This window comes from Cervus elaphus, chromosome 10 (genome assembly GCF_910594005.1).
Source record: "Cervus elaphus chromosome 10, mCerEla1.1, whole genome shotgun sequence".
Classification (NCBI taxonomy): Eukaryota; Metazoa; Chordata; class Mammalia; order Artiodactyla; family Cervidae; genus Cervus; species Cervus elaphus.
The window spans coordinates 26,168,530-26,190,914 of NC_057824.1; the positions used below are offsets into that span (position 1 = coordinate 26,168,530).

The window sequence follows — 22,385 nt, forward strand, 5'->3', positions numbered from 1 at the left end:
CAACCATCACCACTGTCTAATTCTAGAACATTTTCATCACCCTAAAAAGAAACCCCTCCCTCATTAGCAGTGAGTTCCCATTTCCCCTCCCACACCCCAGCCCCTGGCAAGCACTAATCTGCTTCCGTATGGATTTTCCTATTCTGAACATTTCAAGTAAATGGAATCAGTTCACCTCTCTGAGTCTTTGTTGACTCATTTGCAAAGAAGGAGTAATAACCCTCATGACCTTTTTATGTGCTGACTAATTGAATTGAGGCATGTCATGTGACTAGTATAGTGCCTGGCTTATGGGAAGTACTCAGTAAATGTTACTTACTGTTACTAATACTAGGCTGTAGCTGCACCTGAAGTGTTGGTATCTAGGGTTAGCAAGAGTACCGTGCTATGCTCAGTTGTGTCCAAGTCTTTGCAACCCCATGGACTGTAGCCCACCAGGCTCCTCTTTGTCCATGGGATTTCCCAAGGATACTGGAGTGGGTTGCCATTTTCCTTCTCCAGGGGAACTTCTTGACCCAGGGATCAAACCCATGTCTCTTGCATCTTCTGCATTGGCAAATATATTCTTTGCCACTAGTGCCACCTGGGAATAAACATTTTTTTAAATTATTATTAGGATTAGTTATAAAGGGTGACTAAACTTGTTAGGTGCAGACATATTACATATATTCATCATTTAATCCTTTCAATAACTCTATAAAGTGGGTAACACTGCTCTTACGTCAGTAACATGAGAGGTGTATGAATTCTTCTGCAGGAAATCCTTATGTAATCTCTGATTGCAGTGATCTTATTTACTTATGTCTTTTCCCCCTCTACCCTAAGTAGAATGGCAGCTCCATGGAGAAAGGGGTCTTGTCTTTTGTTCATAAGCCCAAAGCCCTGGTAGCTTGGATGGTAAAGAATCCTCCGCCTGCAATGTGGGAGACCTGGGTTTGATCCCTGGGTTGGAAAGATCCCCTGGAGGAGGGAACAGCAGCCCACTCCAGTGTTCTTGCCTGGAGAATTCCATGGACAGAGGAGCCTGGTGGGCTACAGTTCATGGGGTCACAAGGAGTCAGACACGACTGAACCACTTTCAATTTTTCAGAATAAGTAGGTGCTAGTCATTGTTTTGAATGAATCAGTTTAAATTTTCTCTCCTTTCAGGGCCCTTGCAGACGTGATGAGGCCCCAGGGCCACTGCAACACTGACCACATGGAGAGAGATCTCAACATTGTGGTTCACGTCCAGCATTATGAGAACATGGATACCAGAACCCCCATAAATAATCTTCGTAAGTATAGCTCTGCCATCCAGTTCCAGTCCCACTGGGTGACCCAAGTGGTGGTCACACCTCCAGATTTCATGGTGTGTGTTTGGGTCCATGAGGAGCTTCTCTTTGTTGACTAAGAAGATTTATTTTCTCTCTTCTGGACCAGACATGATGAAATCTGGCATCCTCAGATTTCACTTTGTTTCTCCATTAAAAGAGTCATCCATGTGGTGGATTTCTCATGGTTGGTTCTTCTGTTAACAGACCACTTTGGAGGTTCATCTTGGTCATATGTTAACTAATAGCCCTCTTGACTGGTCATCATGGTTAGTTACTTAGCTAACCAAAGGATTACTTGGTTGGTTCATCCTAGATAGTAAATCTGTTAGCCAATAACCTGTTTTGTTGGTTCATCTTGATTGGGTAATCTGTTAACCAATGGTTCATATGCTTATCTGTCTGCCTCCTGAGGTAGACCAGTTGTCACTTTTAGGTTTCACATGGCTTTCAGCTAACAGATACTGGTTTAGAAGGATTAGATTTATTTTTCATGAAACCAGTTTCATAAACAATCCACAAACTCTGTGTGTGTGTGTGTGTGTGTGTGTATACCTGTGCATGTGGGGGTTTTGAGTTGTGGTTATGTTAGTTTGGGTGTTTACTTATGATTCAACAGAACAAATTGTTCTGTTGTTCTCCCAGGGGAAAAAAGTTGCATTTGATATTGTGTTTCAATAGGTATTCTTTAGCTGACAGAGCATACCTGGGAATCTTAGTGTGGTCCCAAAGATTTTCTTTCCTTTCAAAGGTCAGTATATACAATATATACTATGGAGCTGTGTACTGACTATAGGCAGTGGGGAAAAACAAGATTATTTTGTTTTTGACAGTAGTATACTATCATGGTTATTCCTAGCAATTGTGTTTTCAAGTAAGCCCCACATTAAAGTAATGTGTAAGGCTTGGTTTAAAATAATAAAAGCCAGAAAATTTAAAGGATGCATTTAGTTGTGGCTGGAGGTTTTTTAAAAACGGAAACAGTTCTGGCATTTTTGCACATTTTTCTAGTCTGGGTCTCCTTTGCTAAAGTTCCACCAGAAACAGCATTGGTGTTTTATTTGCTGAATCATAGTTTTGCACTGTTTGGTTGCAAATTTTCATGCTCAATGGGTAGAGGAATAAGTCTATGGAATTTGGCATTGGTGATGCAAATTATCTGATTCTGCATGGTGATAATTGTTCATGGCCTTGGAAATGTTGCAGTATGTTTGCAAAGTTGATGTGTACGTGGTTTGAAATGGGTTACAAAGTAGAAAGTCTTAAGTTCAATTCTATTAAATAACTTGACATTATTTATTTATGAACTGGATCATAAAAATGATATGAGAAATAGCCACATGTTAGAGCAAAATACACCAGTCATTGGAAGTCTTATGACCAAATCTCACAGCCCCGAAAGGCATGGTGAATTGCGCCAACTCTGATATAGCAATCGTCGTATCCAATTCTGGTTTTGATGGAAATGAGCACATTCTCTTTCAGAATGCAGTGGAAAATAAGTTGAACCTAGGTGTTTATGAGTCCTAAATATCATAAGTGAGTGAATATGACCATGAAGTAGAGAAAGCCTGAAATGGTGTTGAGTCCCTGGCTATGAAAAGGTGGCTGTTGAAAGTTTCTCATTTGAAGTTTCAATTTCTAGGATGATTTTGAATCAGCTCTTGAGTGGAATAGCAAACTCGTTGAAGTCACTCAAATTACACCACTCTGTCAGGCAAAAGGGCAGGCAACATTAATGAATCTTGCTTTAGTAAGGGATTTTTGTTTAAAGTTGCACTGAAAATAAATTGTGGTTCAGAGATGGGTCTCTAGATACTGAGCATTTCAGAAGTCTCCTGTGACAGACTAACTTGGTTTATTTATGAGTCTTGCTTTTAGTCTATATTTGTGTTTCAGTAATCAGTGATCTTTTACACCAAGGGAAAAAAAAATGTGTCTTGTAAGATTTTATTGGGTAGAATTGCACTAGAGCTTTCCTGACAAACTGCAGGGGAGAATTCTAGGTACAATGTCACAAACACTGCATTCTCCTAGGAATTACCACAGATATTAATTTTATGTAGTTCTGCTAGGTAGTATTTTTGGGAATATCGGGAAAATAAGAACATATAGCTTTTCTACAGGTTTACATTAATGAGTTTAATTTAAATAACAAATTACTTCAGTAGTTGGTAGTGATAATATTTACTTGTAATGAAGTGTTTGTCTTTTATTGATTTACAGGAGCTCTTTACATATTATGGACACGGGGGGAAAATCACGTGTTCAAAAGAAACAATGATTTGTGGAGTTCATTGAGAAGATAAGAACTAGGTGACTGACATTATCAATATTTAAAGGTTCAAGAAGCCACACAGTCTCCAGAGGCCACTGACTAATAGAGAACTAGGAGAGAAGGAATTTTGTCTGAAAATCAGAAACTTAGACCAGCTCTTGGTGCCAGAATTAGAATGCCACTACTGAATATAATGTCATAGGAAATGGTAACATACTCTAATATTCTTGCCTGGAAAATTCCATGCACAGAGGAGCCTGGTGGCCTACAGTCCATGGGGTCACAAAGAGTCTGACCATCCAATGAAGGTAAAACCCTTTTCTGGACATTATGGGAGCTACAAAGATTTACTGTTAGAAAAAATGGAAAGATGCATCTATTTGTGATACAAAAGAAGGGGCACATTGTGCCATTTTTAGGGTGTTCCTCACTAAATATTCAAGTTGTGAGATTTGATTGAAGTTCCAACTTAAATGTTATTTTTATCTCTGTTTGGTGACCCACTTGACATTGCTTTAAGAGAGTAATCATCTTCTCCTCTTGATACTAACACTAGATCACTTTCTGCTCTTTTCCTTATGCTTTGTTCAAACACTAAGAGAACCAGCAGTCAGTCTAGAAACCTGGATATTTGGAAGGAGAGGAGTCAGGAAGGACTAGGGTGAAGGCAAATAGGGAGGAAAAGGCTTCAATATTGGGAAATTTTTTTGCCAACTTTTATCAGTTTCCTATGGTTTATTTTTCCTGTGATATAGGCAGGACTCGCCTTTTTTTATCTTCAGCAGATGCTGTTCAGGGTCTTTTCAGGCATTCAGTGTTATTGCCTAAAAATATTTAGTCTGATAATCAAAAGGGCTTGGACCTCTTTGATTAACAGGATGTAGATTCAGATGAGAGAGTGATTTTCTGCAAAAGCTCCTCGGCTTCTGCGTAATTACAGTTTGCTTTTGAAGGCGCAGTTTGTTCTCAAGTACTATGAACGTGCGCTGTCTCCCCCACCCCAGCCGCCCTGCTTGCCAGTGACACCCCCCAACCCCACCTTCCGAGAGTCCAGGGTAAATATAGGCTTCTTTTAGTGTCAAGATTGTGAGATTTGAGTGAGGAACTGTGGGGACAAAATACAACCTGGATCAACATTTCTCGACTTGTTTGTGTTAAAAGCACACTTCTTTTGAAATATAGTTTTAATTTGGGAATAATTTTATATTTATAGGAAAGTGGAAAAGGTGGTACATAGAGTTCTGGGTACCCCTCACCCACTTGCCCCTCATATTGACATCTTACATGACTATGGTACACCATAGTCCTATGTCAAAACTAAGAAGTCAACATTTGTACATTATTTTTAGCCAAGTGATAGGTATTGTTTGAATCTCACTAGTTTCTTCTCTGATGTCCCTTTTCTGCTCCAGGATTCAATCCAGAATACTATGTTATAGTTATTGCAGCTGACTTGATAGCAGAATTTTGGTTGTGCAGTATTGTTTAATGATGTGGTAAAGGCTGGAAACAACATGAAATAAGTCAGTGGCAATTACAAAGCCTTTATTGCCACTGTATAAAAAGTGTTGCTCAGTGTCTATGAAAACCTCCTATTAAGTTATGTACCTGCTCAGGGTTGGAATGGAACCAGCTGATGTCGTGACTCTGCTCTCATATCTATTCAATGGGCAAAGGACCCTCACATTCCATACAAACATACAACTCCACTTTTGAATGGAGTCAATGTTGTAGTATTTATTTCACGGGCATAATCTGAGCAAGTGAGATGTCACCCCAAACTCTGGTGAATGCTGACTTGCTATTTCAGGGCATGGAACTCATCAGAAAGACCGGATTCTTATTCCAATTTCTATTCCCACCCTGTCCTCCCCCAGGACCATTTCCAAGCAGGTTTACGGGGAATCAGATGAAAAGCAGATCCATGAGTTAGTTTCTGAAGAGGTTGTACAGCTCATGTTTAGGCTAAATGGATTTTCATTCATTTGTCCATATTTACAAAGGCACCCAGGATGTCCTATACTCGATTTTTTTGAAATACTAGAAGGAATATTCCCATATACTTTCTAAAAATTGGGAGGAATTACCAACACAGGCCTACTGTATAGCACAGGGAACTGTCCCCAATATTTTGTAATAATGTATACAGGAAAAGAAGGGCTTTCCAAGTGGTGCTAGTGGTAAAGAACCTGCTGGCCAACGCCGGAAACATGAGACAGGAATTTGATCCCTGGGTCCGGAAGATCCCCTGGAGGAGGAAATGGCAACCCATTCCAGTATTCTTGCCTGGGAAATCCCACGGACAGAGGAGCCTGGCAGAGGGCTATAGTCCATGGGGTTGCAAAGAGTCAGACACCTTTGTGTCTGACTGACACCTTTACTTTTGTTTGTGCCAGGCACAGGTGCTAAGTACTTTGAATATATTAACTCCTTTAATATGCAAAACAACGCTTAAACAGCCTAGCTCATTCCTGCCTCAGGGCCTTTGCACCTGCTGTGCTTTTTGCCTATAGCACAGGATCCCAGGCCTCTTGCATCTCATCTGTTACCCCTGTTGCCACCTCACTAGAGAGGACGTCCTTGTCTACCTCTGCCTCCCAGGTCACCTACTGTTCCCCACTTCCCCACTATTCTCTCTATAACTTTTGTATTCTCTGAAGTTGTCGTGCTCATGTTTTAAATTTATTCCTCTTTCACTATATTGTAAACTCCACAAGAACAAAAGCTTCATATTGTCACAGGTGTACTCCCCACGGCAGGACTGGGCTGGCTCATGACAGAAGCTCCATAAATTTTTGTCCAATAAATGAAAAAGCCTGTGGAAGAGGTATCGTTATCCCTGTTTTATGAAGGAGAAAACCGAGATTCATGGAAACTAAAGAACTGGCATGATAACTGAAATTTACTTTCAACATCGCCAGGAATATATAAAATTGTGGGGGATGGTAGATGAAACAAAATGGGAATAATACTGTTATTACAGCCAGGTGACCAACTACATGGGGATTTATTATTCTAGTCTATATTTGTGTATATTTGAAAATATCCATAATAAAATTGAAGGTTAAACAGCTTGTCCACCATAGCAGAGTTAATACACCGAGGAGCTGGGATTCAAACCCAGGTCTGTCTGTGTCTGTAGCCTGAACTTTAAGGAGGCATGTGGGTTATCCTCTGGTGAATATCCAGGCTTAGGAATGATGAGAATCAAGACACCTCAGGGACTTTAGGAGGTAGAGTGGGTAAAGCATCACTATTGTTTCTGTCCTTAATATGCTCAATCACAGTGTCTTTTAGTTCACTTTATCCAGAGAGAGAAAATGTGGTTGGTTTCTGACCAACCATTGACCTGGCTCCCCTGAATCAGCTGTCAGACTCTCGAACAATCAGTTGGGTGGGATGGAGAATGTCTCGGTCTCCTTCTCAGGACTTAGGTGGGACTACTCTCCAAGAAGGCTGTGTTTTGAGAAGCACGGTGGAGACTGCTGTTTTAAACTTCCTAGGGGTAGGGGCAAGGATTACATTGGTTTTATTCTTTTCTGTACCTCCACTGCCTAGAAATTACACACAATTCAACAGACGTTTGTCAAATGAATGATTACATGCATCTATCAATGAATCCCTTGCCGGAGCTCCATAAGAAGTCCAGGGGAGTGCATTAACAGGACCCTTGAAATTTTTGAGTTTTGAGGAAGCTTGGCTAATTTCAACTCATATGAGGCTTTAACTCTCTTCTAAGAAGTGACAGCTACCAGCACTCATGTTCCTGAAATGACGGGACAGGTAGTCTTTCCATCTGAAGATCTATGACTGCAAATAGTTTTGCACACAGGTCAGTAGATTATAGCATTGCTAAGAGTTAGGGAGTTGGGCCACACTGGATCCACTAGAAACACTTTAAAAGAAAATATCTATTTATTTGGTTGCTTTGGGTCTTAGTTGTGGCCCATGGGATGTTTGTTGCATCGTGTGGGATCTTGTGTTGCAGCACACAGGCTCTCTAGTTGTGACTTGGGCTTAGTTGCCCCATGGTGTGTTGGATCTTAGTTCCCCGACCAGGGATCGAACTTGTGTCTGCTGCATTGCAAAGCTGATTCTTAACCACTGGACCACCAGGGAAGTCCCTAAAGACATTTTAAGGTTTAGTGAAGTGGCCTGAGTTCACTTGGTGTGGTTTTAGGTTGGAGCCCTAGTTTCCTCCTTAAGTAGTCAGTGTTATAGATGGGATCCTGTGTTATAGATGATGCTCATTAAACAGTGGACAGTTTGTCTTTGAGATGGTGCAGTGAGGGCATGGGAGATACGGGCTTGGGAAGTGGACATGGTTGGATTGGGTGTATGTATGCTGTGTCATCTGTGAGCTGTGGAGTCTTGGGAATATTAATTTAATTCTGTAAGCTTCAGTTTTCCATTCACTGAAAAGAGTAAAATAACATCTACCTTACAAGTTTGTTTTGGAGATAAAGGAATTAACACATACAAAGGATTTAGTGTAATGCCTGGTAACATATGCATTGATTGTTACTGTTATTATTTGGGGAATGATTGAGCATTGATGCTAAGGTGGTCCATAGACTAGGGGCCAGTGATGCTCATCAGCATGCATTTATTGTGCAGTTGTCTTCACAGTGAACATATTTTCATGCTGCCTGTTGATAACCCCATTTGTGTGTGTGTGTGTTTTCTACTACTGTTTCTGATGTAAATGAGAACTGAAGAAACTGTCAACTCTTTCCCAAAGAAATAACTGGGGTGCAGCAGCTGTCCCATTCTTAGCCATTTGTTCCTGTCTTATGTTTTTCTTTGAGTCCCATTAACACATGAGCTTTTGTTCTGAGTGTTGATTTTAATATTTACTTACACTAGCAGACCAGACCCATAGAAATCTGTCTGGCCCCAAACATGCCTTGTATTTCCACCTAGAAAAATGAGATTTTGTGTGTGTGTGTGTGTGTGTGTGTGTGTATGCACAAGAACAGAAAAATACCCCTTAAAAGAAAAAAAAATTTAGCACTTTCTGTAAGTCATCTCCTGGGCTCTTTTCAAAAATTGCTACTAATGCTGGCCACATGGCTTTGCCTAATTGGATCTACATTGCCTTTCCAAAGTGCTTCCAACCAGCTGTAGGACTACTTGTAAAGAAAGCCCAAGTGCTTATCACAGTGTCTGGTTTACTTTAAAAGATGCCAAGTTCTACTCCTTCCATTCTAGGGAAAGCCTATCCAGCTCCTTTGGGAGAGCGTTTCTATTTAGGTATAGGGAGTAAAAGATGCAACATGCTTGTTATGTGATTGACAGCGTGGATTAAAAACGAGAGGAATACATGAAATAATAACATTTGTTCTGCACCTACTACATGCATGCATTTTCCTTCTCACAACAATCCATGAAATAATTGAAATATGTACTGCACCCCCATATTATAGATCGAGGAAACTAGGACACTGAAAGTTTAAATAATCTGCTCAAGGCCCCTGAGATATTTGGTAAGGAGTTCAGATCCTAGGGCTTCCCTGGTGGCTCAGATGGTCAAGAATCTGCTTGCAATGCAGAAAACCTGGGTTCCATCCCTGGATTGGGAAGATCCCCTGGAGAAGGAATGGCTACCTACTTTAGTATTCTTGCCTGGAGAATCCCACAGACAGAGGAGCCTGGCAGGCTATAGTCCATGGGGTCTCAAAGAGTTAGAAATGACCGAGCAATTAACACTTCAGACCCTAGATGTGGATTCAGGCATGAACTGTATTCGTGACTTTTCTCATGTCTTTCAGGGACATGCAGTGGATGATGTGCCAGGTTATGTCTTTTCTCCTTCTCCCTTTTATTTATTGATCCTCACTAAGAAGCACTGTATTAGATGTGACATGCATCTTTGAAATGGACCAACTGGATAGAGCCATCATTTCTGGAAGATTCAGATATTCACCAATCTTTGCTTTCTTGTTATTAATATTTGCATGTTTTCATCAACACTGAACTATATTTACTAAAATTCTGCTATGTGTCAGGCAATGCTCTGTGAAAACTGGAGGTATGAGGATGAATGAAAGAAAGATAAGAAATATCCTTCTGGAGCCTGTGATTCAGTCAGGGAGATGGAAGGGAAAACAGGTACTTGCAAAGCAGCGTGATGGGAGTCAGTATGGAATGTTACGGGAGCATCATGCCGGTCTCCTCAAAACACTTGGGGCTGATGGGAAGGGAAGGGAAATGAGGACAGATTTTCCTGAGAAATAGGTATTTTGTTCTGTGAGAGAAATAGTTCCCAACAACTTTCCAAGAACCAGAGTGAAAGAAAGCAGAAGATTTTTATGTACTGACTTTGCTTGCTTTTGATTGAGAAATCAGTCCTAGAATATAGATCTCTCTTGCATGTCTGATTGGTTTTATACAAATTATATAAGGGGAGAAGAGGATTTGGTCATTTAGGGTCACACTGCTTTTGGCAGGAAAGTTAAAATGCCATGTCTGATGTGGGAAGCCCAAAACTTCAGGATCAGCTTTCAGATTTGAGTACAGATTCTTTGCAGAACAGTCTCTGAGTTCAGGTCAGCTTGCTGTTCTTGGAGATTAGCATTGAATATTTTCTTCTTTTTTGTTTTTTTCTCTTTTATGAGCATGTGGAAAACCTGTTGTCCCTGCAATGGAAGCACAGAGTCTTAATCACTGAACTGCCACGGGAGTCCCTGAATATTTTCTTCTTTTTAAAATTACAGCCAATATAAAATTAAGCAACATAGTTTAATACCATAATGCATATATTAAAAGAATTTGTAATAAGGCTTTAGGAAAAAAATCCCAATTAAGAATTCTCAGTAAAGTTAATTACAAGTTGGAAAGGAAATCCCGTCACATTAGTCTGAGAATGCAGTTAATGAAACTAAATGTAATCATAATCTGAATATTTCATTGAATGGAGACTTAGACTCATTAATTTAGGTATTAGGCCTGGAGTTATGTGCTCACACGAAGACAGCCATGCTCAAAGCAGAGCCTGGATTTTACACGTTGAAATCCAGCCCTTAGTCTAGGGAGATGGGCCTTCTCTGAGATTTGTCCATGGTGCTGAATCACACCCTGGATGTATTTATTCAAGCCACCCAGCAAGAAGTCTATCTTATAGAATTTCAGAGCTAGAAGGAACTTTGGGAGTCATTTTCCCTTTGGTTTACCACATTTTTGGTTTCAAAGGTGGCCAAAAATTAAAACAAAAACAAAAACAAGAATGGAAGGACCAACATAGAGTGCTTTCAATTTTGCTAAGGAAGATAATAATGTAAAAAGTAACCATGAAAAACAATCAGCATCATTTCACAAATGATATGGGTATTGTAACACCAAACATTTAGGTTACGTATAGCTCTCAAAATAAAATACAACTCCTAAACTGAGTGAAATTGATTTTATGAAACACCTCATTCCAGCATCCTTATATATATATTTTCTCTCTCTCTCTCTCTCTCTCTCTCTCTTTTTTTTTTTGGCCCCAGTCAGTTGAAAGTGAGAACATAGACTTACATTTTGGGGAATTACTGATCATTCCTTAAATGGTTTGCTCATTGGATGAGTATGTATTGAGTACCTACTATATGCTAGGCACTGGGGCTTAGTGCTAGGGATCTGGAGATTGGCATTGAGTGTGTGTGTATGCATGTATATGTACATAGGTATATATATACACACATGTGTATATATGTATGTGTGTATATATATATATGTATGTATATATGACTTCATGGAGCTTAAAGTCAGTCCATTCTTTGCATTTTACCAATAATGAGAATGTACATGAAAATGTATGGGTTCTGTTCTTCTTTCTAAAGTGACACAGCCACGAAACATGTGAAGTTAATACTGTTTAGAAAACATTATTGTGCTTTCCTAGTGGTTCAGTGGTGGAGAACGCACCCGCCAGTGCAGGAGACACAGGTTCTATCCCTGATCTGGGACGATCCCACATGCCGCGGAGCAACCAAGCCCGTGTGCCACTTCTACTGAGGCCTGTGCTGTGGAGCCCAGGAGCTGCAACTACTGAGCCCACAGGCTTCCACTACTGAAGCCCACACACTCTAGAGACTGTGCTCCGCAACAGGAGGGGCCTAGCAGTGACAGGCCTGTGCCCCACAGTGAAGTGTAGCCCCTGAAACTAGAGGGAACCTGCACAGCCATGAAGACCCAGGGCAGCCAAAAATAAATAAATAAATAGGATTATTTAAAAAGTTGTGCAAGCAAATTAGCTGAGATATTGATATGGTTGTTAATTCAGAATGATGAAAAGTGGAAGGATTGCTATTTAAAATTGAATATTTAGGACACAATTACTGATCACAGATACACGTTTACTTGGCAGTTCTTGGAAATGGACTTAAGGATGTGAAACACAGAGATAGACTTCATAGTTATTGATGCAGCTCCTCCTTAGTTTGATGCCTTATCTGTTATCTAAAGGAAGCTGTTTAAAATATTCAGATACTCAGACATTTTAACAAAATATTGAACTGCCCAAAGCCCATGAATTGAAAGTTGCGCAAGGGCAGCATGTAATTTTTGATTTCCTTTATTAAGTATTAAAACAAATGAACGAGATGATGTTTAGGTAGTGATATGAGCTATGACAAAAAGAAAATGGTGACCTAATAGAGAGTTATGGTGGTGGGATTCCATATGTAGGGTAAGCTACTTTCTCCTTCCATCTTTAGGGAGGCTTCCCTAGGGAGATAACTATTTAGCAGAGACCTAAATGATGCAAAGAGTAGGGCAAGGCAGAGGGAAAAGCAACAAGAAAGCACCTCATTCTTCAGAGGCATTGTTTAAAAATATTTAGTGCATATATTCAAAGTCAAGGAAGGTCCTCAGTCAAACAATCCTTTGATAATAGCTGACAGGGGCATTGTATAAGCATGTTTTCCTTTTAAGAGAGAAATTGCATGTTTAATATGTTAAAAATTGTATTAGTGAAGACAAGAACGGGCACTTTAAAAACATTATTTCACTGAAGTGTAATTGATTTACAATGTTGTGTTTTTTAAAAAATATATTTATTTATTTATGGTTGTGCTGGGTCTTAGTTGTGGCCAGCACACATGATCTTTAGTTGCAGCATGTGGGATCTAGTTCCCTGGCCAGGGATTGAACCCAGGCCCCCTGCATTGGGAGCTCAGAGTCTTAACTTTTCCTACAATGTGGGGTTGATTTCTACTGTTTGGTAAAGTGGTTCAGTTACACATAAGATGTACACTTAAAGACATGAGAGAATATTGCCTCTGTTTAAAGAAATTACAAATAAGGCTGTTTTCCCCAAATCCATAGACTAGAACAATGATTGAAGTTATACCCTGATCCTGCTTCTTTTTTTCATTGAACTATAATTAACCCACAACACCATGTTAGTTCCAGGTACACAATGTAGTGACTTAACACTTCTGTATATTACAAAATGGTCACTTTGTATAAGCATGTTTTTAAAAATTGTTCATTATGAAGATTTTTGTTCTGCTAATAAGCATAGAGGTGGGTAGGGTTCAGATCCTGGTATGGTTCTTTAAACATGTAATCATTGTTATTTAATTTACATGAGTATTATACCTATGGGCTTCCCTCATAGCTCAGTTGATAAAGAATCTGCTTGCAGTGCAGGAGAAGTGGGTTCGATTCTTGGCTTGGGAAGATCCCCTGGAGAAGGAAATAGCAACCCATTCCAGGATTCTTGCCTGGAAAATCCCATGGACAGAGGAGCCTGGCAGGCTGCAGTCCATGGGGTCGCAAGAGTTGGATACAACTTAGCGACTAAACCACCACCATTATACATATAATTATGAACCTCTTCACATAGTGTGGTGCTGGAAATCTTGCTTCTGTCATTAATCATAGCCTCTTCGTAGATACAAAATAATCTCCAGTCATAATGATTATTAATTCTATGTAAATGAGACCATTTCATTTTATTTCAATGTGAATAAGGTCTATCATGTTGTTGAACTGCTGGGGAGAAAAATCACTTAGGGTTGCTAGGAGGTAGGCTGCATACCTGGAGCTGCTTGAAGCTGCCTTGCCATCACAAGGGGAGGGAGCATCCCACCATGGAATAAAGACCTGGAAGAGAAAGGCAGAATGGAAAGGGGAGAGAATGAGTTTAGTTCTCAGATTATTTGAGTTCCTGGATCCAGCCATACCTGAAGCCAGGGGCCTTTCGGTAACAGAACAAATTTCTTTCAAACTCAGTCAGCTTGAGTTGGGTTTCTGTCACTTGCATAGGAAAGAAGCTGATTTCTATAAGCAAAATCTACCATTATAAATTACCCACAGTTTCCAGTGCTTAGGTTATCTCATCTAACTTTTAGAAAAACCACCTTGGGTCTATTGCCTCTTTAGCCGGGATACTCAAATGTATCCAGAAGTGTGCTAACTCTGTTGTGATTTTATTCTACCAGACTGTGAGCTCTTCTCTGTGTATCTCTATTCCCAACATTTAAACCTGAAAACAGTCCAGTTCAGTTCAGTCACTCAGTTGTGTCTGACTCTTTGTGACCCCGTGGTCTGCAGCACGCCAGGCTTCCCTATCCATCACCAGCTCTCGGAGCTTGCTCAAACTGATGTCCATCGAGTCAGTGGTGGCATCCAGTCATCTCATCTTCTGTCGTCCCCTTTTCCTTTTGCCTTCAATCTTTCCCAGCATCAGGATCTTTTCCAACACAGTAGACAGTGAGTAATTACTTGGTGAATAAACTAGTAAAGCCTGGCCACTTAACTAGCTGTGACCAGTCTAAGCTGACAGCACTGGTTAAATAGCAGAGCAAGGACTAGAATCCCAAACCCAAACCACAGGTCTAGTGCCCTTGAATTTGGCATTGGGTAATTTGGGCCATAGTGACATTTTGGGGTCTTCGCCTGAATTTCATTATGCCACTTCCTGCTTAAAACTCTGCAACTGAGCTCTCCGTTGCCCATTTCTGTTGCAATAATGATGACAAACTCCTCACTTGCCTATTTGGTCTCGCATAACCTGGCCCAAACACTGTCTCATTCAATTGACCACAGGGAGCTCTCTTTTTTCTTATTTAAATGAACCAGGATTGCTTTTCCCTTAGGTAAGGACTTTCTTGTTGCTTTTCCCTCTGCCTTGCCCTACTCTTTGCATCATTTTAGGTCTCTGCTAAATAGTTATCTCCCTAGGGAAGCCTCCCTGAAGAAGGAAGGAGAAAGTAGCTCACTCTACATATGGAATCCCACCACCATAACTCTCTATTAGGTCACCATTTTCTTTTTGTCATAGCTCATATCACTACCTAAGCATCATCTCGTTCATTTGTTTCTTTAGTATCTTCCCCACCCAAAGGTCAGCTCCACAAGACCAGGGAACTTGTCTATCTCTCTATATTAGGTGCTCAATAAAAAAATTGTGAAACAAGTACTGTCAAAATACAACCCTGAGGGACTTCCCTGGTGGCCCAGTGGCTCAGACTCCATGCTCCACATGCAGGGGGCCAGGGTTCAATCCGTGGTCAGGGAACTAGATTCTCTGTGCCACAACTGAGGCCCGATGAAGCCAAATAGATAAATAAATAAAGATGAATATAAGAAAATACAACACTGAGCACATTTCTCAAGTCATTGCTACTCACACTTTTTCTTGTCACTTCACCAGGGTTTTATTTCTTATGGACTAAACTTTTAGTGCAGTTATCAAAGTTTAGCAAATGCCAAGTTGCATGCCCAGAGAAATTACGTATAATAAAAAGATCATGAATACACATTCCAGCATCACCTGGAAATTATGACCAGTCCACCAGTTTGAGCACAACTGACTTTTTTCAAGGGCGTTTTCTCCCAAGTCCTTTCTTTGGACTTGCCTGTGTCTTAGGTCCCCCACGATATCCCTTCTCCATCATGGCTCTCAACTTCATCACCACGAAAGCAAATTAAAGAGGGAGTTGGGCGTATTTAACACTTTTGAAATAACTATGTTGTGTTGATGTGCACAATTAAAAAAACTCAACTCCGGTGTATGCCAAGTAACTGTAATAACAGCCTGCTTAGGATTATAGTGTTGATTTTCAAATATTGCCAAGCAGACTATTAAATCCCCAACAGCTATGTTCCACATTTAATTATTATATTTAAAAGGAAGTCTTAAAATCCAGAGGGAGGAGATGGTGGATACAAAGGAAAAAAATAAACAGCAGATCCACAGATTCATTTCGTATCCCATAACTGGGCAGTCCTCCATAAACCCTGGGTATAACATCTATGGTTAAGATCAAGTACTTACCTACCTTTTGACTCTGAATTCCAAAATGCCCCCAATATGCCACCGATCTTATAATCCTCACCCTCGGAGCAAAATCAGGTCAAGCTAAGAAAAGCACTCAAGAACAAAAGATGCAGTCTCTGAATTTTCCATCACGAATGCTCTGAGCATCCTCTGCCCCCCAAGATACTTTTTAGTAAAAGTATGGGAAAGAAATGGGATATGTCATGATGGGGAAAGGGTGCGGACAGAGGACATCGTTGTTGGTTCCCTTTGCCTGGTTTTCCAGCTTTGTATCCTGTTGTGGTTGTTTCAGCAGTTTATTGTTCACGTCAGTCCATTTTGTTAAGCATCACGGTATGTGAAACACTTTATGAGGCTTACTTGGGTAAGTGTAATAACACCAATAGTTAGCATTTATTGGACGCTGTCTGCCAGGTGTTTCCAATATATTATCTCAGTTAATTCTCTTAATGAGCTGGTATGGTGGCTGAGGTTATCTATATCCGACGGAGTAAACAGATATAGATATCAGATACCATGTATCAGAAGCTATCCATATGATGCATGGATTTAAATGCACTGTATTAGTATCAGTTCAGTTGCTCAGTCATGTCTGACTCTGACCCCATGGACTGCAGCACGCCAGGTTCCCTGTCCACCGCCAACTCCCGGAGCCTACTCAAACTCACATCCATCGAGTCAGTGATGCCATCCAACCATCTCATACACTGTAGTCTGACTTTAAAACCAGGGTTCTTTCTTCTACCCAAAGTAGGCAAACAGATTCCCTTTTGGGTGCTGGGAAGGGGCTGCCTGATAAAAGTGTTGAAAGGGATTTTTAGGTTAGATTCAAACCCAGTGGGCATGAGTGCTGTGGTTGATTAACTGTGTCTGCTTTGAGAGCTGGCTAGGCGTATACTGTTGTTTGCCTTGTATTTATACTCCTATTGACATAAGCCCTTTAAGTCAAAGCACTTATGATATTTTTAATGAGGGAAGATAAATGGAATATAAACTGAGGGAATATAAACCCACTTGATGGATTGGGTACTATGCCTCAATGCATAGTACCTAACATATGGTGTTTGGATGTGTAGTAGGTGATTAGCATATCTTTAATGAATGGATGAATACATGAGTGGATAGTCTGAGGCATATTACAACCCTTTGTTCTTCTAGGTTCTTTAAGCTATTTACATGTAACAAGTCGTTCTACCATAAAACTACATAATAGAACTACATTCCTTTGTTTCCTATAGGAAAGTCAACCTAGAGCTGAATATTTCAATAGTATACTTTTGATCTTTAAAAAAATCATTGTTGTGTTTCCTCCATTGGCAGGTGGATTCTTTACCAACTGTACCACTTGGGAAGTCCATCCTTTGTATAGGGAATTACTTCTGTCTTATGCATGTATTCAATAAATCTTTTTCTTTTTCTTTTATTTATTTATTTATTTTTTAATTTTTATTAGTTGGAGGCTAATTACTTTACAATATTGTAGTGGTTTTTGTTATACATTGACATGAATCAGCCATGGATTTACACATATTCCCCATCCCAATCCCCCCCTCCCACCTCCCTCTCCACCCGATTCCTTTGGGTCTTCCCAGTGCACCAGCCCTGAGTACTTGTCTCATGCATCCAACCTGGGCTGGTGATCTGTTTCACCCTTGATAATATACATGTTTCGATGCTGTTCTCTCTAAACATCCCACCCTTGCCTTCTCCCACAGAGTCCAAAAGTCTGTTCTGTACATCTGTGTCTCTTTTTCTGTTTTGCATATAGGGTTGTCGTTCCCATCTTTCTAAATATTACTCAGCCATTAAAAAGAATTCATTTGAATCAGTTCTAATGAGATGGATGAAACTGGAGCCCATCATACAGAGTGAAGTAAGCCAGAAAGATAAAGGCCAATACAGTATACTAAAGCATATATATGGAATTTAGAAAGATCTTTTTCTTTTTTAGATCTAGTTAGACAGTGTGCTAATGGAGCAAAACCCTGCCAGGTTTCTGACCTCTGGAGTCTACAGTTGAGGTGGATAGGACTGTTTGCAAATCTAATAGATTAAAAAAGTAGAAGAGATATTACTTGTGCTAAGTGTAGGAGGAAACAAGGAAGATGATGGGATTAAGGATAACAGGGCTAACTCACTGAGGGGGTGACAATTCACGTGAGACCCAAAGATGAGTGAGAAGGATCTGTCCAAGTGAAGCACAGGGGAAAGTGAAGGCAGAGAAGACAGAATGTGCAAAGGTCCTGAGGCTGGAAACTACTTCATCTGTGGAACCAAAGGAAGCACAAGGGGGCTAGAGTCTGGTGAGGGAGGGGAAGAGGTCATATTCCTAAATGTGGAGAAATGATATTCAGAAATGAGAACAAAGTGAGATATTAATTACAGGCATGTCTTGTTTTATTAAGTTTTGCTTTATTGTACTTTATAGATACTGCATTAAAACTTTTTTTTTTGGAGTATAGTTGATTTACAGTGTTGCATTAAAACACATTTAAGGGACAGCTAATTAGTGACAATTAATTAAATTGTCACCCTAATATTGAACTTTATTGCAATATTGCAACCTAATATTGCACTAATTAATTAAATTGCACCCTAATATTCATTGTAGCACTATTTATAATAGTCAGGACATGGAAGCAACCTAAATGTCCATTGACAGGTGAATGGATAAAGAAGATGTGGTACATATATACAAGAAAATATTGTTCAGCCATAAAAAGATACTGCATTTTTTTTTTTTTTTACAAACTGAAGGTTTGTGGCAACCCTGAATCAAGCAAGTATGTCAGCAGCATTTTTTTCAACAGCATTTGCTCATTTTGTGTCTCTGTCTCACATTTTGGTAACTCTTGTCATATTTCAAATCCTTCACCAGCAAAAGAGCACGATTTGCTGAAGGCTTAGATGATGGTTAGTGTTTCTCAGCAATAAAATATTTTAAAATTAACGTATGTACATTTTTTTCAGACATGATGCTGTTGTACACTTAATACACTACCGGCTAGTGTAGACATGATTTTTACATGCACTGGAAAACCAAGAAGTTTGTGTGACTTGTTTATTGCAATACTCGCTTTATTGCAATCATCTGGTACTGAGGCTGCAGTATCTCTGAGGTGTCTGTAGAGATTATAGCTACAATTTTGAGCACTTACTATGTGCCAGGCACTGTGTTAGGGGCTTTACATCTGTTCTTGTGTGTCCCAGGACTGCTCTGTCCCTCTAACTGGGCTTCCCAGTGGGTGTTCCACTGAACACTGGTCCTTTAGTTTCTTGCCCAAATAAATTTGGGAATTGCTACATTCTCTCTCCACCTCTTGGAGATTCTCGATGTATCTTATTGGCACCTTAAAGACTGAGAATAAAAGTAATAAAGCCATTTATAATTGCATTCATTTCAGTGTTTTTCAAACTGATAGATCTATTAAATATCTTTTTGTGGAGCAACGATTGATATATGTGGAGGAAAGGAAATACTGGAGAACTAACTTAGAAGAATGCTGCTGGGTGTATGTTTACTCCGTCTGACTTAATCACCTTCCTTGGTGGTAGACTTATTATTTCCCAAGGCAATCCTTTCTGGTTTGAGGCAGACCTCATTGATAGGGCGCTTCCCTATTAATTTTCCCTATCATTGATAGGGGGCTCAGTGGTAAAGAATCTGCCTGCCAATGCAGGAGATGCGGTTCGATCCCCGTGTTGGGAAGATCACCTGGAGAAGAAAATGGCAACCCACTTCAGTATCATTCCCTGGAAAATTCCACATACAGAGGAGCCCGAAGGACTACAGTCCATAGGGTCACAAAGAATTGGACACAACTTAGTGACTAAGACAACAACAACAACATTGACATGGAGTGTGCCCTTTCCAAAGTTATTAGCCAACCCCTTGCTGCTGCTGCTGCTGAGTCGCTTCAGTCGTGTCCGACTCTGTGCGACCCCATAGACGGCAGCCCACCAGGCTCCGCCGCCCCTGGGATTCTCCAGGCAAGAACACTGGAGTGGGTTGCCATTGTCTTCTCCAATGCATGAAAGTGAAAAGCGAAAGTGAGGTCGCTTAGTCATGTCCAACTCTTAGTGACCCCATGGTCTGCAGCCTACCAGGCTCCTCCGTCCATGGGATTCTCCAGGCAAGAGTACTGGAGTGGGGTGCCATTTCTTCTCCAAGCCAACCCCTTAGAGTGGCCTAAAAGAGCAAGTGGAGGACAAAACTATTAACAATCCTCTTTCCTCCTCTCTGTGCATGCTAGTTTCTGTCATCTTTCAAGGCTCGATGTAAATAGTCCATATCAGGCTGGTTTGGCTATATGTAACAGAAATCAGGGACTTCCCTGGTGGTCCAGTGGTTAGGACTCTATACATCTAGTGCAGGGCGAATGGGTTCAATCCCTGGTCAGGGAACTAAGATCCTGCATGCTTGCTGCACACAACTCAGCCAAAAAATAAAAATAAAATAAAAGAAATTAAAAATAAGTAACAGAAGTCAATGCTATGAGACTTAAGCAAAAAGGGAGCTCTTTTGAAGAATATGGGATGGTTCATTGAACTGAAGGGGCATTTGAAGAATAAAGCTTGGCATAGTAAGAATCAGGGCAGCTCTAACCAGGGCTGGTGGCCTGAGCCAATCTGTGGTCTCATCAAAGCTCCCCTGCAGACATCAATCATTATAACCATTTTTCTTTCTTTGTGTCTACTCCACTTAAATATAAGGTCCTGGGGAGTGTCTGGCTAGCCCACACTGAGTCACATGCTCAACCTTGGCTAGGGAGGGCTGGTACCTTGATTGACAGTCCAAGATTGCACATGGGGAGGAAGACGAAAGTCTCAAAAATGAAATTGAGACTCTGGGCAGAAAATGGAGGGATGGATGCTGAGTATTCAGAGAGAGAAACCAAGGTCCAAACAAATCCCATCTTTTGTCTGATCACTCTTTTGAATTTATATATGCCTTGATATCTGCCTGAGTCCCTGCAGACCACTCAGTTCTGCCAACATCCAGATGCTACCTGGCCATCTTTCCTGCGTTGTTTTCCTCCTCTGTGGCTTAGCTCTTGTGGGATGAATTTGCCCTGTATCTCTAATTAGGCATAATAATGAAACCTATACGATGTCTCCAGCAGTAGTCAGAGTTAAGTGATTAAGGGAAAGCATTCCTAGGGGAAGGCAGTCAAGTGATTAGAAGGATGGTGTGAGGTGTGGGTGGGCTTCCTAGGCAGCTCAGTGGTAAAGAACCTGCCTGCCAAAGCAGGAGACTCGGGTTCAATCCCCAGGTCGGGAAGATTCTCTGGAGGAGGAAATGGCAGCCCACTCCAGTATTCTTGCCTGGGAAATCCCATGGACAGAGGAGTCTGGCTGGCTACAGTCCATGGGGTTGCAAAGAGTCAGACATGACTTAGCTACTAAACAACAACAACATGAGGTGTGGGATGGGTGGAGGGGATGTGGTTGGTAAGGAAGGAGATGTGGGTAGAAACACGGGTGTACAGACGAAGACGTTCAGAGAAGGCTGCAAAGGTGAATGGAGAGGAAGCAGCCTTGCTGGGATGGAGGGGCTGCCCACGGAAGTGAAGAGTGATGAAACTGATGAATGGAAGGCCCCCGAGTCAAGGTTAAGAAATTTAGACATGCGCCTCTGGGAGTGTTGAGCGGCTGGGCTGCCTTACATCACTTTTGTGACTAACAGTGTCTTGTTGGGTTGCTGGGATGATGGATGAGAATGGCCTTTTAAGACAATTCGGGGAAGCTCCCAAGCCATCTCCAACACAGCTGCAGCTACCTTACCCGCTTACCCATAAAGTCCTCGTTTTAACCCTTCACCAAAGCGTTTTGAGGGTTGCTAGGAAACCGGATGCTTGAACAGTTGGGATCTGATGATAATAATTCTCTAAGTTTTCATGATTGGAGGAAGAGCCAGGTCAGTCCAATGCCATCTTTTCTTACCTTACTATGGAGTAGAGAGAGACAGAAGTGCCTTTAAGACATGTGAATTCTATTCTGTGATCTCAGGTCAGGGATGGGAAGAAGCAAATGGGAGAGGGGGCGTGAGGTGAGGGGAGAGAGAGAGAGAGAGCAACATAAATAACGTGAGTATTTCTGCTCACCCTTCCACACAATGAGCATATGCTCAGAGTGAGACGGGAGACATGAGTCTGCTTTTGCCGCAGACAGACTCACTTCCCACGAGCTTCTCCTGAGTGTGATTCTAGCATTTAAAGATATGCATTTTTCATATAACTTGGCCACCAAACAGAAGCCACTTACTTCATCTGGTGCTCAACCAGAGAAACAGCCATTGTGGGTAATTTTGGCTGAGCATGATTTTAGCTGCTCCCTCTGGCCTTAGATTTCTGCACAAGACAGGATTCCAGTGAATAGCTCTGTGAAATTCCTACTTGGTGCCATGGATAATCCCACAATGGGGTTCACTTACTTGCCCACCCCCTGGCATAGTATGGACTGGCTGGAGGGTAGTGGGACTTATTTATTTGTACCTTACCTTAGTGATGGCATTTCTGAGATC

The 22,385-nt window shown here is 41.0% G+C and overlaps 1 protein-coding gene across 3 annotated transcripts in view; it reads left to right on the forward strand.

Moving 5' to 3' along the window:
- Positions 1–22,385, forward strand: part of SHISA9 (shisa family member 9) — a 515,393-nt gene that overhangs the window by 14,030 nt on the left and 478,978 nt on the right. For all 3 annotated transcript variants that reach the window (XM_043914353.1, XM_043914350.1, XM_043914352.1), the window contains exon 2: positions 1,150–1,277. In XM_043914353.1, the coding sequence (XP_043770288.1) occupies positions 1,150–1,277 (128 nt within the window). The remainder of the gene's footprint in view (positions 1–1,149; positions 1,278–22,385) is intronic.